General features: G+C 42.3%; 1 protein-coding gene across 2 annotated transcripts; it reads left to right on the forward strand.

The window, feature by feature from the left end:
• The first annotated feature begins 584 nt into the window (after window positions 1–584).
• hps5 (HPS5 biogenesis of lysosomal organelles complex 2 subunit 2) lies at window positions 585–15,703 on the forward strand. 2 transcript variants are annotated; one of them, XM_076990884.1, is made up of 23 exons: window positions 585–787; window positions 1,710–1,822; window positions 2,209–2,319; window positions 2,407–2,471; window positions 2,622–2,814; window positions 3,017–3,147; window positions 3,250–3,480; window positions 4,957–5,028; window positions 5,337–5,425; window positions 6,073–6,251; window positions 6,559–6,720; window positions 7,471–7,624; window positions 8,736–8,853; window positions 9,515–9,655; window positions 9,810–9,872; window positions 10,049–10,656; window positions 11,001–11,121; window positions 11,333–11,482; window positions 11,605–11,724; window positions 13,570–13,683; window positions 14,098–14,204; window positions 14,378–14,744; window positions 14,956–15,703. In XM_076990884.1, the coding sequence occupies exons 2-23, from the start codon at window positions 1,721–1,723 to the stop codon at window positions 15,014–15,016; spliced, it is 3,459 nt and encodes a 1,152-aa protein (XP_076846999.1). In that variant the 5' UTR covers window positions 585–787; window positions 1,710–1,720; the 3' UTR covers window positions 15,017–15,703. The 2 variants fall into 2 exon arrangements, 1 of the variants encoding a protein (XP_076846999.1); XR_013125279.1 differs by lacking the exon at window positions 14,956–15,703 and having other exon boundaries at window positions 14,081–14,204; window positions 14,378–14,402.
• Window positions 15,704–16,722: the final 1,019 nt, after the last annotated feature.

Genomic DNA, 16,722 nt, shown 5'->3' on the forward strand with positions numbered 1-16,722 from the left:
AATGAAAGAGGACATTCAGGCTGTTCTCTTTCAAGGGGGGCATGGTTTTTTCAGGAAAGATTGATCAATACTTTTTAAAGTTGTATCAGCAGATGGCTGTAATATGACACCCTCTTTCCAGCCCAGAATCAAAATATTGATGCTGCATTTCATTCTAGCCTTTGCACCTAACAAAGTTATGAATACGGTAGTTGTAATGGAATTGTTTATGCAAAAATATGATTTATGGGAGAAATAACTGTTCTATGTTTAGTTCATAATGCTGCAGTAGGCTTAGTGTCTGGGGCATATCCTATAGCAATCGATAGTCAGGTTCGTAATGGACCGTGTCACCCCGTCATCGCTTGTTCTATGTGTGCGCTCGCGTGAGTCGACTGAATCTGAAACGTTAAATTGTAGTTTACCTGCGCTTATGGTGGTGTTTGCTTACTTATTTTTTATTTTATTTTTTTTGTTGAGGTGTTGAACTCTACTATCACTATAATCGATGATTTATGTGAAATGTAACTAGATCCCATTCGGTCTGCGAAAAAAGAAATCTGTGCGCTTCAGAAGCGGCTTCGATCTCGGAAGTAGTGCCGGTAGTTGAAGCGAAGCGGCGGAGCGTGCGCGTGCAAGAGAAGTTGATCAGCTAACTGTCAGACCCGAGCGCGAGTGTCGCTATGAGTAACACGGCTCGATTGCAGTACTCTCAATACTCGATTCAGTACTTCAGTACTTGGCTGTGAGGAATGGTTGCGTGAACAAAACACCGGCATGACTTGAATCGACCAATACGGTGCGAAAGGTAGGACGTTCTTGTGGCGAGCGCTGTGCCAATAACCCGCATATGTAAAAACACATTTTTTTGTATATGTGTGATTGACAGCTAGCCAGGAAAGCTAAACTAGCCGAGTTTAGCTAAGGTGGCTAACAACAAGGAACATTTTGAACCCCATAATATACTCTAAAGTTTACTACCTAGGCATCGTTAGCTAACTGACATGAGTACTAGATGTAGATATAAGTACAGTTTATATAGCGGAATCACAGTACTGGTTATGTAGCTAGTTAACTAGTTAGCTAGGACGACCAGCTACTTTAATGAACAGAAAAGCGAGTTATATCTGAAGTTAGGTCGGTTAAGTTACAGCAGTCGTTGGCCCTTTCATTTGCTTTTTTAAAAACTCGATAATAGGCTCTTGTATTTTGTATTTTTAAGAAATGTCAAGATGGCTTGCTAGCCAGGGCATTTGACTAGAAGAATTTGACGCTGCCTTGAAACTTTGTGCCAGTTAAGTGTCATTAGTCATTAGACTACAGGGTCGAAATGCACAAGTTTGTTGGTTGGTTTCTGTTGAATGTTGAAGATATGAACCCGTCAGAGTCCGGACGTGTACTGACATTTCCCATATGTAACAAAACAAAACAACAAAAACGCCTAGCAAGTTATCTAGCGCAACATGGCGTGTACAATTGTAGGTATATTAAAAATGGGCCAGTTGTGGTCATTCTGTCTCAACTGAATTTATTCAGTCATATGACTGCAAATATCATAAAAGAGACACATGACACAAGAAGCCAGAGGCAGCAACACTGCATCTGCCGAGGTTTATATGTTCATCAAGGCTACCATAAGGCAGATTTAGAGTCACTGCTTACCTTTACTGGAAAATAGGAAAAATACCTGTACATTTATAAACTCTTGTTAATCATCCTGTGTTTCTCAGAGCTCATTAAGATGATTCCGGTGGTGCCAGAGACATGCACTCATGTATTGGCTGAGTTTGACTGTTTAGATCCCTTACTGTCTGCTCTGCGTCTGGATGCAAACAGGCTCAAGGTAACAAAACTCAGCTGAAGCAGTGTGTGAATATATAACTTTTAACATTTTTTTAAATTTAGCTTGTTCATTTAAAAATGTTTAGATGATATGAAATGTCATTTTGATTACTTGTTTGTAATATTTGAGTTTCCATTTGCTGTTTTAAGTGAAGTGTTGTGTGTGACCTAAAACAACTTGTTTATTTTCTAGTCTTTCACTTTCATTTTTAGCCCGACTCTCCTAGTAAGTCTCCGAGTTGCGCTGTAGTCTGTTCTTTAAAGTTAAACCTCGTGGATTCTGATCTTTCATTTGTGACTTCTTTGTAAGTGAAAACAACTTTTGTGCTCAGCTCAACCATGTTCCTCTTTATGCGTGTTGTGTTGGTGGATGTGAATGTGTGTTAGTGCACGTGCCTTGCAGCATCAAGGAAATGGCTGGCTCTTGGCAACTCAGCAGGAGGGTTGCACCTCATCCAGAAAGATGGCTGGAAACAGAGACTTATCCTCACACACAAGGTCTTGGGTTAATTAGACTCCCTCAAAGTGTACATATTTCATTCTCTAAAATTTAAAAAGGTAACAGAACATGTTTCCCTCCTTCAGGAGGGCTCTATAACACAGGTAGCATGTTGTCCTCACGATGAAGACTTCCTTGCTGTGGCAACAAGGTACTTCATATTGCTATTGTCTTTGATTAAGTATTTGTGTGTTTGTGTTTCAGGTAGATGGATTACTGTATTTGGAATGTGAATGTGTTTGAGTTTGATTTGGTGCACTGACTTTGTGTGTGTTGGGGGGTGGTTGGGGGTGGCTCTCAGTGATGGGGCTGTTGTGGTCTGGGACCTGCAGGTAGAGCGGCGGGGGCGTCCTGAGAGGGCTTGTGTGTCGTGGGAGCACAGAGGACAGACCATCACGGCTCTGTGCTGGGATACAGTGGCTGTACGTGTGTTCATTGGAGATGCAGGTGGAAAAGTGTCCTTTGTGCGTACTGGATCATCCAAATTGGGCAAGGTAGGACGAGCATTATAATACCTCACAATTAACTGGGCAGGCCTGGAAATCGGGTCTATAGCTGGGCTAACCACAAGAGAGCTGCTTGTAAAATAATGCTTTAAAAAAAAATTATTATTATTTTAAATTGTTTACTTTTTGAATAAATAACATGGGCTCTTAAAGGTATTATTCATTTTTGCACTTGGGTGCATTTCTGTAGGGTTCAGCATTTGTGATCTTCCCAGTTCAGACCATCACCACAGTAGATTCCCGTGTGGTTCAGCTGGGATACCTAGAGGGTCGTCTGCTTGTCTCCTCTCTCAGCCGCTGCTATCTCTGTGACACTGAAAGGTCTGTGTGCATTGCTGATGGCTGGTTCGTCTTTTCAGTGAGATTTATAAAATATTCAAACACCTTCATTTGCATATCTCAGCAGTTGTTATTTTGTCCCAGGGAGAAGTTTTGGCGGGTTGGGAACAAGGAGCGTGACGGAGAGTATGGAGCTTGCTTTTTGCCCCAACAGCAGGGTGGGCTGAGGGGGCAGGGCAGTGGGGCAGCCCACCTGCTGTACTGTGCCCGTCCCGGCTCACGTGTCTGGGAGGCCAGCTTTAATGGAGACGTGCTCAGTACCCACCAGTTCAAACAGCTGCTCACCTGCCCTGCACTGCCGCTCATCTCCTCAAAGTACATGTTTGATAATTATGTTGACTCTTAAGAGTAAGTACAGTGATGGTGTCGGATAAATTATTCTTATAAGAAAAAAATGTCATATGACAAGGGAGGTGGTTTATGGCATTTGCATAGGACAGAGGTTTCTGTTGCATAATTAAATTATAGGTAAATACATCAAGCTGACAGTTTATTAGGGAGACCTTCCACCATCACACAAACTCTTATGTTCCAGCAAGCCATACATCACATGCCTTCGGTAAGTAAGTAAGTAAGTAAGACTTTATTTATATAGCACTTTTCCAGAGTAACTCACAAAGTGCTTTACAAAAATACATACAAATAAAATATAGTATATAGTGTATAGTATAAATCATGTACAGCACCATAGGAAAGTCTTCAGCCACTATTTCATTTGTTGTTAGCAATGGTATAATGACTATGTAATTATTTCTCGATCTCATTATTAGAATACAAACAAAAAAATACAATAAAGAAAAAATCCAGAATTTAGTGTGATCTCCCTTAACACTAGGCATTTAGTCTACAGGAAATGTATATGTAGTGTAAAAATCAGTGTCGCAGTGCGAGGAATGAGACGACATGTAGTTTTATTTAGCTTAATGAATATCGTGCACATAGTGCTTAGCAAACGAACAATGCAAACGGACGCAATGCTGAACGGACTCACAAAGATGAGCACGGGACAAGACAACCTCACACAAAATATACTAAACACACAACAAGCACACACAGCCACACCCACAGGAAGTACATATATAGATGCGGACTACACATACACATGCCTGACGGCAGGGTCCAGGGCTGTAATGTGACTTATAATCAGCTTATACAGGCTATAGTGGCTATAAGTATTTAGTGTGACCTCCCTATTTTCTACTTGAGCAATAGCAAGAACTCTCAAACCTGCTGAAAGAATCCTGGTATAATATACTGGAAGATCAAATATACTGGCAAGATGGCTGGTAGCAGGTGATTCTAACGTATCCTAAAAGGCTCTCTTCCTTTTCATGCAGTTATTTCAGTGGTTTACTGAGAATCATGCGAAAGGCATTAGACCTACCAGTGATTAGAGGTCTGGTGAATGAAAACAATTCATGGTTCAGAGGGGTTAAACGAGAGTCATGAGAATAGACTGCACCATTGGCTATGTCCTCTTAGGGGTGAGCTTGACAGGGCAGGATCTGTCCACTTTTCAACAACTCATCAACACACCCAGTATTTCAGCAGGATTCATTGAGCTTCTTGTAATATCAGTACCATGGCGAGTTCATGTACTCTTAACGAGTAGTAATGTTGGCTTACTGTGGTGAGTACAAGTAGAGGTACATGGTACTTTGCAGTATTATTGACATTTATAAACAACATATAGATATAATTTTGTGTGTGTGTGTGTGTGTGTGTGTGTGTGTGTGTGTGTGTGTGTGTGTGTGTGTGTGTGTGTGTGTGTTTGTCGTTCACTGTGGTTAGGAGTGAGCTGCAGTATAACCCAGAGCAGAAGAGTCCTCAGTCTCTTGCCTTTTCACGGCTACTTTCCGTCAGGTAACCCTCACGATGTAACTGCTTTGTCTTATGGGTCAGTTTCTGAGAGTAGAGATTTGGTTGAAATCCACGGGTCAAACCAAGGCCTATATGAATCGTTTCTCTCGCCCCACATTAATCAGAAAAAATAATTTCTTAATATAAAATTTTATAAACCATTTATATATATAAATATGTGCATTAGTGAAAATGTTTAAATTTTTGAATACAAAATTTTATACAAAAATACTTATTTGGCTTTAAATGATGTTTCAGTTTCTAAATGATGACACCTCATTATGCTCCTTTATGTGTTCACGGGTGTTCAGTGATCAGCACCTCCTCACATGGACACAATTTGCCATCTATATCTTTACACCCCAGAATGGGCAGGTGTTACTCTGGACTGAGGTCAAAGGTGAGCAAACTGACAATTAACAGGTTACAAAAGAATGGGCATAATGAATGTTCTTCTGGGTTACTGGACAAAGATGCATGTCAAACGTGCCTATGTATGCCTAAAAGTATTTATAGGCGCATGTTAAATGTTCATATTAATCTTGTAAGCCTAAAAAATTTCCCCAGCCACAAAATACTTGGTTGTTTTTAGTACCCAAAAAGAAACATCATCAGACCAAATTAATTATTCACATGTTTAAAAAACATGATCAGTCTGAAAACAGGCACTTAAGCTCATATACCCCAGCAGAGCCAGAGAAAACTTAGGGACATGGGGATTTTGGAGTTTTAATGTCTGACAAATCTTAGTATTTGAAATTGCTATTAGCCAATAATTGATGACGAATACTCAACTAGTTTAGTGAATGCAATTTAGTTTTACTCCAGGAAAAGCTATTGGCTACAGCAAGTACTATAAGCTATATAAGGGGTTTAGTCACTGTAGTCTTGTCCAAAAAAAATAAATAAATACATTTTTTAATCGGGGCTTAAATTAATAATTTCATGCTTATAGATGTTTGTATAAGCCCTATGCTTTCACTATTGACCATCATCACCTTGGAATTACAAGCTGTCCGTCCGTCGTCTTAATCTCACCCACCCTAGATGTAGTAGAGGTGGCAGTGTTCCGGAATGAGCTGTTTTGCCTCCACGGCGATGGACGTTTGTCTCACCTGTCGTTGTTGCCTGTTGAGCGCTGTGTGGAGAGACTGGTGAAGCGTGAGAGCTGGATCCTGGCTGCCACTGTCTGCTGCATGTTCCAGCATGCTATAACATCATGCAGGGTACACATACTGTCTCTGTCTCTCTCTCTTTCTCTCTTACTATGTCATATATACATGTACTCTTAGTAATGCTCATAACTCAGTAATCAGGATGGGTCAGGACAGTCTGCTTCCTAGTATAATTCACACATGAAAAAGTCTTAATAGTTCCTTCTCTCTTCCATTTTCTTTCTTTAGATCTGTCATTCTGTCTCCCTATTGACATCTGTCTCTCTGTAACTGTGTTTCTGTCCCAGTCTGCCTCTGTCTCTCTTTTTCAGTCTCCACTTCTCACTCTGCATTTGTTTCCTTCATGTTTCTCTTAAAGGCTCGGAAGTTCGTCCCACTGGAGCGTCTCGAGTACCTCAAGGCTGAGCTGAGCTCCTCCTCCTCGTCCCAGCAGCTGACTGACCAGCTGGAGGACGTCATCAGCAAGCTGGAGCCTCTGGACTCGGCCTGCAGCAGTCGCAGAAGCAGCATCTCATCTCATGTGGGTGTGATGGGCGGACACACAGGACAAAACCAAACTACTCAAGTGTTGGTGTACATACTGTTAGAGAGCTTACACTCTTGCAAGGTGTTTAAGATGAGGGCATTACGTCTCTGACATATGTCTCACTGTTAGTTAAAGTATTTCTAGGATTGAAGTGTGTGCAGACTACACTGCTCATCTTGGGTCTTAAGGTTGTGTCTCGCTCTTCTTTGCACATATTTGCACAGCCATTAGTTTCACCATCTCTGACTCACTGGAATAGTTAAGCCACACGGCACATTTTGTCACCTATTCTGTCTTAATGTTGATCTGTCTGATTGATCGTTTTAGAACTGCTGTATATGCAATTTGGAGTGTGTTGCAGTCACAGTGTATTCTTATTGTAAAAAAAATGTAAATGTGCCATATTTTGTCAATTGTGATTTTTTACACCCCAATCGAAATTTGTCCTCCGCTTTTAACCCATCTGTGCAGTCAGAACACACACACACACACTAGTGATTACTAGGGGGCTGTGGATCACACGTGCCCAGAGCGGTGGGCAGCCCTAGCCCGGCGCCCGGGGAGCAGTTGGGGTTAGGTGCCTTGCTCAAGGACACCTCAGTCATGGCCTCAGGTCTGGGAATCGAACCCACGACCTTCCAGTCACAAGACCAGTTCCCTAACCGCCAAGCCATGACTGCCCCTGAGTCACATTGTCTGTGTTGATCAATGTATGCTCAAACTTGCGTACATGTCTTCCTTTAGGAGAGCTTCAGCGTGATGGACTCTGGCATCTACCGTGTTATTAGCCGTAAAGGCAGCCAGTCAGATGAGGACGACGGTTCCCTCATTAGCCAATCAGTGCTGGAGGAGGAGAGAATGAAGGAGTTTGCTCAGGAGGAGGAGCAGGGGGAGCATGGTAAGAGGATGATGGACAGAGGGCTGGACCACCCCCAGATTCTATAGCAGACCAATTCTTAGCATAAGAACAAGATTGGATCACGTGTCTCCTTAGATGCAAGATGACTGATGATGTCTATGATATAATGCCTCTATTTGGTTGATCGTTAAGGGCATTTATTTAGCACGACCTGAGCGAGTGAGTCTGTGTAGCAGTTTTGTGCATTATCATATCAGAACTGTGAGTCAAAGGTGAACATATGAAATAAAAGTAACTGAAATTGTTAAATGTTGGTTTGCTGTTTTTTTCGACAGTCAAGTGGAGCAAAATCTTCATGTTTCTTAAAGTCTCTTTCTCTGTGTTTAATTGATTGATTTTTTGGTTTTTGTTGCTTTTTTTTTTTTTTAGTCAGCTTTTAAATCTTGTTTTCATTTTGTGAAATTTATCATCAGTTATCAGAGATTTCTCATCACTTGGTTTCTCTGTCTCTGTCCATTTTTCCCACTGTCCCCACATGCTCTCCTCTGTCCCTAAATGTTTTCTGTCTGTCCCCTATATGTTCTCTCTGTCCCCTAAATGTTTTCTGTCTGTCCCCTATATGTTCTCTCTGTCCCCTAAATGTTTTCTGTCTGTCCCCTATATGTTCTCTCTGTCCCCTAAATGTTTTCTGTCTGTCCCCTATATGTTCTCTCTGTCCCCTATATGTTCTCTCTGTCCCCTAAATGTTTTCTGTCTGTCCCCTATATGTTCTCTCTGTCCCCTATATGTTCTCTCTGTCCCCTAAATGTTTTCTGTCTGTCCCCTATATGTTCTCTCTGTCCCCTAAATGTTTTCTGTCTGTCCCCTATATGTTCTCTCTGTCCACTAAATGTTCCCTCTCTGTCTGCCTAAATTAATCATTCCCTCACTTTTGGTTTTTACAATCATGTCACTGCACGCTTTACACCACATGTGTTTGTCAACATCTCACTGCACTTTCTCCATCCATCCTCTTCCACCTGTGTCTCTGCTGCTTTCCCTAACTCCGCCCTAACTCCACCCTCCCACCGCCCACCCCTCTGCCCCTGCCCCTCCCTCCATATTTCCTGTTTCTGCCCTGCTTCCCTCTTCTCTCCATCCTGTTGTTCAGACTCTCAGTCATGCGTGCGTGTAGAGGGGGACAAATGCGATCTCGGCCTGCAGTTCCACCTGCCGCTCTCATTTCGCCCCAAGCCACCTCGCATTGCCCTGCAGGCTGTTAAAGACAGGTACTCACACGCAGTCAAATGCACAAAAACCACAGCTTTGCTTTCTGCAGCCCATCAAACAAAGGATGCATGTACGACCTTGTGAGTTGGGCACTAGTGCAGAAATAATTTCTAGTACAAACATATAGATGGCTAAAGTCCTGTATTACGTGAGACTTGGTATGCACACCCCTTGAGTATCTGTATGAAAAGAAAATCTCTATCATAAAGTTCTAATTACACAAGAATCATTTTAAACGTACACAAGTTTCAACAACTAAAATCTTTGGCTAGCTGAAGAGAAAATGAAACCCAACTGAAATCCTATTTTAGCATTACAAAAGTATTCTAAAGATTTCCCCTTTCGATATGGCTGGTAGATTTAGAGAACAGTAGTGACTTTCTCTCACTTCGCATTTTGTACATTCTCTGTGAACGGTATGTTTGCTTTTCTCATAGCATTTGTGATATTTTCATGCTACATGGATACATGTTAATTTCTTTGTTTAAATGTTTGTGTATTTGAAATGTTATTTTACACTTTGATTCTTGTATGAGTCTTTTTTAAGTTTGGGTGGAACATTTCTGTTGGACTTCCTGGTCCTCTTTTTTGATTAATGGTGATGCCCATAAAAAAAAAAACTGTGTGTGTGTACTTGTTTACATTTGTGGTTATTATCAGTGTCTCAAGCTTTGTAAAGAAGACCACAGAGAAAATTAACACTCTACAAATGAGCTCTGACCTTTGGGCCCGACCTGACCATGGTGGACAGGGAGAGGTCACGGCCTCATTGACCTCCTATCCAGAAGAAGTGGACACAGAGTAAGTTTATTTATGATATTTATTAAGTGCATAATCAAAGCTGGTAAGCTTAATCATTAACCTTGGACACAGAGTAAGTTTATTTATGACATTTATTAAGTGCATAATCAAAGCTGGTAAGCTTAATCATTAACCTTGTCTGTTTATTGTCCAGTTTCAGAGCAACAACTGAGCATGATGATCTACAAGAACTAAGAGCAGCAACAAGAAAAGCCATGTGAGTACCACTGAGAGGTGAAGTGTGTCAGTGACCAACGCTTGGCACTTCATCCTGATTATACTAAGAGTATGTCACATGTAAATGTGCACTCTCTCTTATACACATACACACACACATACATACATACATACATACCCTCCTCCCCGTCATCCTCATCCTGTTTCTGCTTGTAGCTCACAGATCCAGGACCCTTCAGTTCTTTTGGATCCTGTTTGCCTGACGGAGGTTCTCCTAGAGTGGGTCCCTATTCTGAAGAGGGCCCTTGCTCCAGAGGATCACATCAGCACAGAGAGAAATGACAAAGAGAAGAAAGAGGGGAAAAAGATCTTGGACATGACTCAGACACCCCTTGGATATAAAGACTCAGACACCCAGCCTGGTCAGACCACCTTCCCCGAGTCTGACAGTTCAGCTGAATCTGGGACGGACACAGACCACTTCTCAGCCCATATGGAAGGGCCAGACATTCCAGAGAACGTCCTCAGTCGCCACCTGCATGTTACTGTGTCTTCAACACCATTAGTAGCTACAGTGAAGCTTCCACGACCCTTGCCCTCTGACCTGCAACATGACCTTTCTCAACTGGCTTGTCTTTATTTGGACCTGGGCTGCCCGTGTGGAGCAGAAGGGAGCAGAGGGGTTGATGAAGGGGTTGAGAGGGTGTGTGTGTTTCTGCGCAGGTTCTTTTTCCTGCTGGACCAAGACAGAGTGAAGAAGACGTGTGCGATGAGGTACAGGGAGCAGCCAGAGGTCCGACAGGCCTTCATTTCCTGCATGCTGGGTAAGTGTTCACTAGTCATGTTAGTTACTGCTGTTTATCACTACTATATGTATATTATATCAAGCAGCCTGCCAGACTTGCTGTACTTGGTTCAGAAATTAAATATGTAAGAATATTAGTTCTAAAAATCACATTTTAGATGACAAAAAATACTGTTTTTAATACTGTTTACTTTCTCTTGTTTGCTCGTTTGAAAAATGGATGGACATTATTAGACAGCCTTAGTGTCGGTGTCGTGATTTCATCATGGACGAGCAGAAGCTGGTTGGCTAACAGAAGATAAAATTGTCCTCATCTCTTGCGGGAAATGGTGTGTGTGTGTGTGTGTGTGTGTGTGTGTGTAGAGTTCACCCAGGTCAGTAAGGTGGTGGACGTGATCCAGAAAGGAGACTTGCTGAGGTCGCTGCGCTGTTTGAGGGAGCTGCAGCCATGGAATGCCACTGTGCTCCTTTCACACCTTTATAGGTAACACACACACTCACACACACACACACACACACACACACTGGCTTTCCCAATATTGTCTGATTGATTCTCTAATAAAGTGTTTCATGCTGTCATAGGACATTTCCTGTCTGCATTTCTCTTAATTAAGACACGCAACAGCGTGGTGTTTTTATTTAGCGTTGGTGATTGTAGTGCGTGGTCATGTTCTGGTCTCTGGCGTCTGTTGTAGAGTGTACGAGAAGCATGGTGAGGCAGCTGTTCGAGCGTACCCCCAGTTCTATCCTACACTCCTTCCCTCTGATGTCATGGCCATGGTCCAGCCCAGCCATTTCTTGCCTTACCTAGACAATCTGGTTCAGTCCCATCCTGAGGAACAAAGGTACTGGTTGTACTTGGAGACGTACAGATATTCCTCTTGATACTCCTGTCAGTAATCATTAAAAAACTATAACCAATAACTGTCAAAAAAATACAACAATAAAATGAAAACACTCTCTCCAGGCTGTCCTTTTTGGGGTCACTTCTTCAGCCTGAGACGCTGCGACAAGATTGGCTGGAGCTGGCTCTTACCCATGATGCACCACAAAGAGATGATGCTCTGACAACTGATGGGCACCCAAAGTATGAATGTATTATTCTAAGGGACAGACAAATCTTATATATATGTATGGTAAACATTCTATATACAGACACATACATAGTGCTGCTTGTTGAAAGTTTCTGTACGTCTTGAGTAGTTTAGATTTTTCTATGTTTTATCATGATTCTCTTATTTTATCATTTGAAGGTTTTGCATTATGAAATGTCAATTTTATGTTCATCAGTTCCATTTACTTGTTTTGAGGGAAATGTGCGAGTTGCTAGCAGACTACATGAAACATGGAATCAGAGCATGTGCAAAAGTAAATGAACCACATCTGCACTGGTGAAGTCATTTAGGTAAAAGACTCAGGTGAAACACATGAGTGCTCAAGTAATCAATTAAGCAGAACAATCAAGCCAGTCCTTGAGAAAAGATTTGAACCACACTGATTAAAAGGGGGAGGAAACCAACCAAACCATTGTTGTGCCAAAGTGTAAAGCACACAATGCCAAGAGGAAAGGAAACATCTGAGGACATCAGGAAGAAGGTGATGATAACCCATCAGTCTGGGGAAAGTTACAAGCTCCATCCATCCACTGTAAGACAAATCATTTACAAATGGAGTGCACTCAGCATCACCACCAGCAGTGAATGGCCATCAAAACTAACCCCAAGAAGCACCAGATACTTAATAATTCAGGTAAAGGCCAACCCACACACCACCTCCAGAGGGTTGTAGACCTCTGGCAGCATCTGGGATAAATGTACATGCGTCTACAATCGGGTGTAAAATCAATAGATGTGGTATTTATGGGAGAGTTGTTAGAAGGAAGCCTCTGCTCTCAGGAAAGAGCAAAGTTGCCCATTGAAACTTTGCACTTGGACAAACCAGAAGCTTTCTGGAAGTCTATTCTCTGGACAGATGAGTCCAAAATTAAATTATTTTGTTAACACTGCACATAAAGAGAAGGACCTCCTGCCAACAGTGAAGCATGGTGCTGGAAATGTGAAGGCTTTTCTGCTTTTCTGCCTCTGGACCAGGATGCCTCCATATCCAAGAAACCAGCAATTCCCAGGACCATCAACAAATTCTTGACTGGAATCTCCTGCCATCAATCAGGGAGTTGGAGCTGAGATGGAAATGGATTATGCAATAAGACAACAACCTAAAGCATTCCACCCGAACCCGTCCCACACAAACAATATGCAACCCCTCCCCATTTATATATTATAAAATAAATTAGATAATTTGCATGAATTAGAAAATGATTGGCCCCCACACAGTTTCACTTTACCAGATCAGGCCCTTATTGCAAAATGTAAGAGGAATATTTGCACTCTGGATTGGCCCAGTCAAAGTCCGGACCTCAGTCCCATAGAAATGCTGTGGCAAGACCTGAAGCGGGCGGTACATGCCAGATGTCCCTCCAGCCTCCCTCACCTGGCACACGTCTGCAGGGAGCAGTGGGCAAAACGCAGATGCCAGACACTCATTTGTGTTTGCAGAAGACTTTTGGTTGAATATCTGCCAATGGAGGTGCCACAAGCTACCATCTAAAAGAGTTCACATACTTTTGCACTTGGCAGGTTTTCATTTTTTTTATAGAAAAATTACTTTTGTTGGATAAATAATGAAAATATATAAGTATACCTATATATAAAATATATTTTTTTCTGTGTCCCTTATTTGGAAGTTCTGCTTTACAGATTGATATATAGATGTTCATTTCATAACATTATTGATTTTTTTATCTTCTTTTTTTAAGAAAACAATGACCAGATGGTTCATAAACCGTGTATGTGTGATATATAATGTGTGTGTAATAACTGATTAACCACAGGGTGTGCTCATATGTGCAAATTGTTTTGTGCGTTGATGCCAGGTGGCACTCTCACTACTTCTGCTGGGGCTATGGCCGCCTGCTGGCTCTGCTCATCCGCCTGCCTGCTGATGCTGCTTCCAAACAGAAGATGCTGGAGTCCTGCAGGAGTCGTGGGTGAGAGCAGCACACACACACACACACACACACACACACACATGCAGCTCTCAGGCTCCAGGACAGCTCAGTTTAACTTCCTCACTCTCATACCTCCTGTTTGGAGACATTGTTCTAGCTTGGAGAGGACAAACCCAAGATCCCTAATCACCACTGGGACAAGCTTAATCTTCCACATTGTTTCCATTTCTTATTTCTGTTCCTTCTTTTTGCATACAGTGTATGCATTTCTTATTTTTCTTGCCTGTCAGTTGTCATGTCCTCACATGGATCCAGGAAGATAAGTGGAATGTTTCACCCACTCCCTTGAGTGGAAGTTTGTCTTGCACCTCGCCATGTCCACACAGCCTCACAGGACCTCATATCACCGTACCTCACCTCCTGTTTGGTTTAACAGGTCATGTTCTCTCTCAGGTACTGGCTAGGCTACCTGTACCTATGTAATGAGCTGCACTGTCGCCGTGAGGCTTTCTCTACCATCTGCAGACTGGATGACATTGGCCTTCTGGAGGAGCCTGATGGTAAAGATCTTAAATAAGTCAAAGGACCTGCTCACACCTAAACTGGTGCTGGTAGTGATCAGCATGAGCTCACCAGCACAATAAAGAAACTCTTTCACTCTGTCTCTATATATACAAATGCCTGTGGAATGATGCTCGTGGGCTCTGATGGGTGTGTGCCTGGTTCTCTGCAGGTACGGTCCCACAGACCATGGAGGAGTGGATGCTGTTGATTCAGCTTTGTCAGCAGCACTGCAACACCACCAGCCCCTCAAATTCAGCCACCACCTCTATCCTTTCTAGCACCACCAGCGCTGCTAACGGCACCGGTGCCCTCACCTGCACAGGCGCCACCAACGGCGAAGGCAGCAATGGTGGACCTGGCGGCCCGGCGGACCCGAGCAGCCAGATGAGCGTGGAGAAGGTGACGCTAAGGCTGGCGCGGGTCGTGGGACCGGACCGTGCCCTGGCAGCGCTGCAGGAGTGTGGGCTGCAGTCGGAGCTCAGCCCCCACTCTACGCTGGTGTGGGAGCTGCTGAGAGTGGCAGAAAAGAGGCAGAGGTGAGTTAATGGAGAACCCCACTGAGCAGAGAACCCCACAGGGCACCTATTAGTGCAACCTTAGTGATGGGAGTCTCTGTGGAGGAATTTACTGAATAAACCTATTTGCTGTACTTGCTTGTTTTTTTTTTTTTTTTTTTTTTTTTTTTTTAAATGCCTCACCATACTCCAATTGTGTGTGTCTGTGTGTGCCTGTGTATGTGTGTGTTAGAGCTCTGATCCAGACTATGCTGGAGCGCTGTGATCGTTTCCTCTGGTCTCAGCATGCCTAAGAAGGACTCCTCTCCCTGGATCACTGTTCATCCTCCCTGTTTCCTACACCAACCAGCAGGACAGTCTGCTATGAATGTACTAACTAGTCTGTCTTCTATGTCATGTCAGGGACCATGAATATTTGAATGCTGCTCTGTATCCACTTTTGCCTCTTTTTCAGAAATCCTGAATATGATTATTGAGTTGATCCTACTGAGTGTTAGTTATAGATCCACGCCTTTTTTTAACACTTTGAGACAGAGTTAAAGAGGAATTGTGACCTTGTCTTAAATCTTAACTCTTTCATCCTGACCCTACCTTTTCTTAAGCTATTTATAGCACCATCAGCACTTGTTAGTGCAGTTACTGTGGGTTTTTGTTTGAGGCTTATGGACAGTATTAATGTATTTTTGTTTTATATTGTTTTTAAAGTAACATGTTTAGATTTATTTAATTGCATCTTAAAGTAAATTATCCTTAAAATGTGTGAACCTTATATGAGCCTCATATACAAAACATATACAAGCACATTCTTTAAAGAACCCAAGTTTACTTTTATATATGAAGGAATTTATTATGTATTGTGCAAAAATACTTCACAACTAATTTTAGGTGGCTTAGTGTCTTATATCAATTAACACATGGAACCATGGTGTCATGACACCTATGATAAAGGATGGTAATAAAGATGTTTTCCAAGGATGCAAGATTGTTTATACATCTGTTGCCTACATATTTAGAGAACTGTCATTAAATTTTAGTAGAATCAGCTAAGACATTTAGCAAAGCTGTTCTGGAGAACCAAAAACGACTATACTGCAGAGTACACCAGTACTGCCAGTACATTTTCCAGTGCATTTCCACTACATGCTTTCATTTTCTTGTAGTAATCATACCTGCTGTATCTGTGATCACAGGTTTCTGTTTTGGTCTTGCATGACAACACCCACTCAAAAGTGCCTAAAGGATTTTGCTAAATCTAAGTGATTTGTATCTCTTGAACAGCACCAGCACACCTCTAACAAGTCTGCTGGTATAGCTGTTTTTAAGAAAGCATGACCTCAAGATCCAACTATCCCTTCTGTTCCTACCCAACATCCTTTTCACTGTGCATTGGGATAGTATAAGCTTGTGACCTCTGTTACAATTGAGCTACTGAAACACTTGTTACTTGGCACTTATTTTAAAAATGTTATGATTGCTCTGACAGTGGTTGTTGCGATATTTAAAGTGTGAAAATTAACAGTTGTATTCTTGTGGCTTTCGTATTCTACATGCTGAAATTTTACTGACTCTGAAAAGTCAAAAATTATCCCGTTGTCTCATGCAGCACTCTTGAAATTGCTGAGATATTGGGGCATGATCACAGAGCCATCAAACGTTGTTACAAATAGGCAACAGGTTTGCAAGGGGAGGACAAATGAAATGCCAAGGATTTCAGAAGAATCAAGCTTGCTACCAGCAAGCCATTATCATCAGGTAGGTTGCAGTTCTGGAACGACAGAACCGGAAGTACCAAGAAGTGCAAGATGTTCAGTGCTCAGAGACATGGTCAAGGTAAGACAGGCTGAAGCCCAACCACCACTGAACAAGACACACAAGCTGAAGCATCTAGACTGGTCCAATAAATATCTGAAGACATTCTCCAAAGGTTTTCTGGACCGATGAAATGAGACTGACACGACAGACGAGGTGAATGGGCCGTCGCTGGATCAGTAACGGGCAC

Source organism: Brachyhypopomus gauderio, unplaced genomic scaffold, assembly GCF_052324685.1.
Source record: "Brachyhypopomus gauderio isolate BG-103 unplaced genomic scaffold, BGAUD_0.2 sc79, whole genome shotgun sequence".
Lineage (NCBI taxonomy): Eukaryota > Metazoa > Chordata > Actinopteri > Gymnotiformes > Hypopomidae > Brachyhypopomus > Brachyhypopomus gauderio.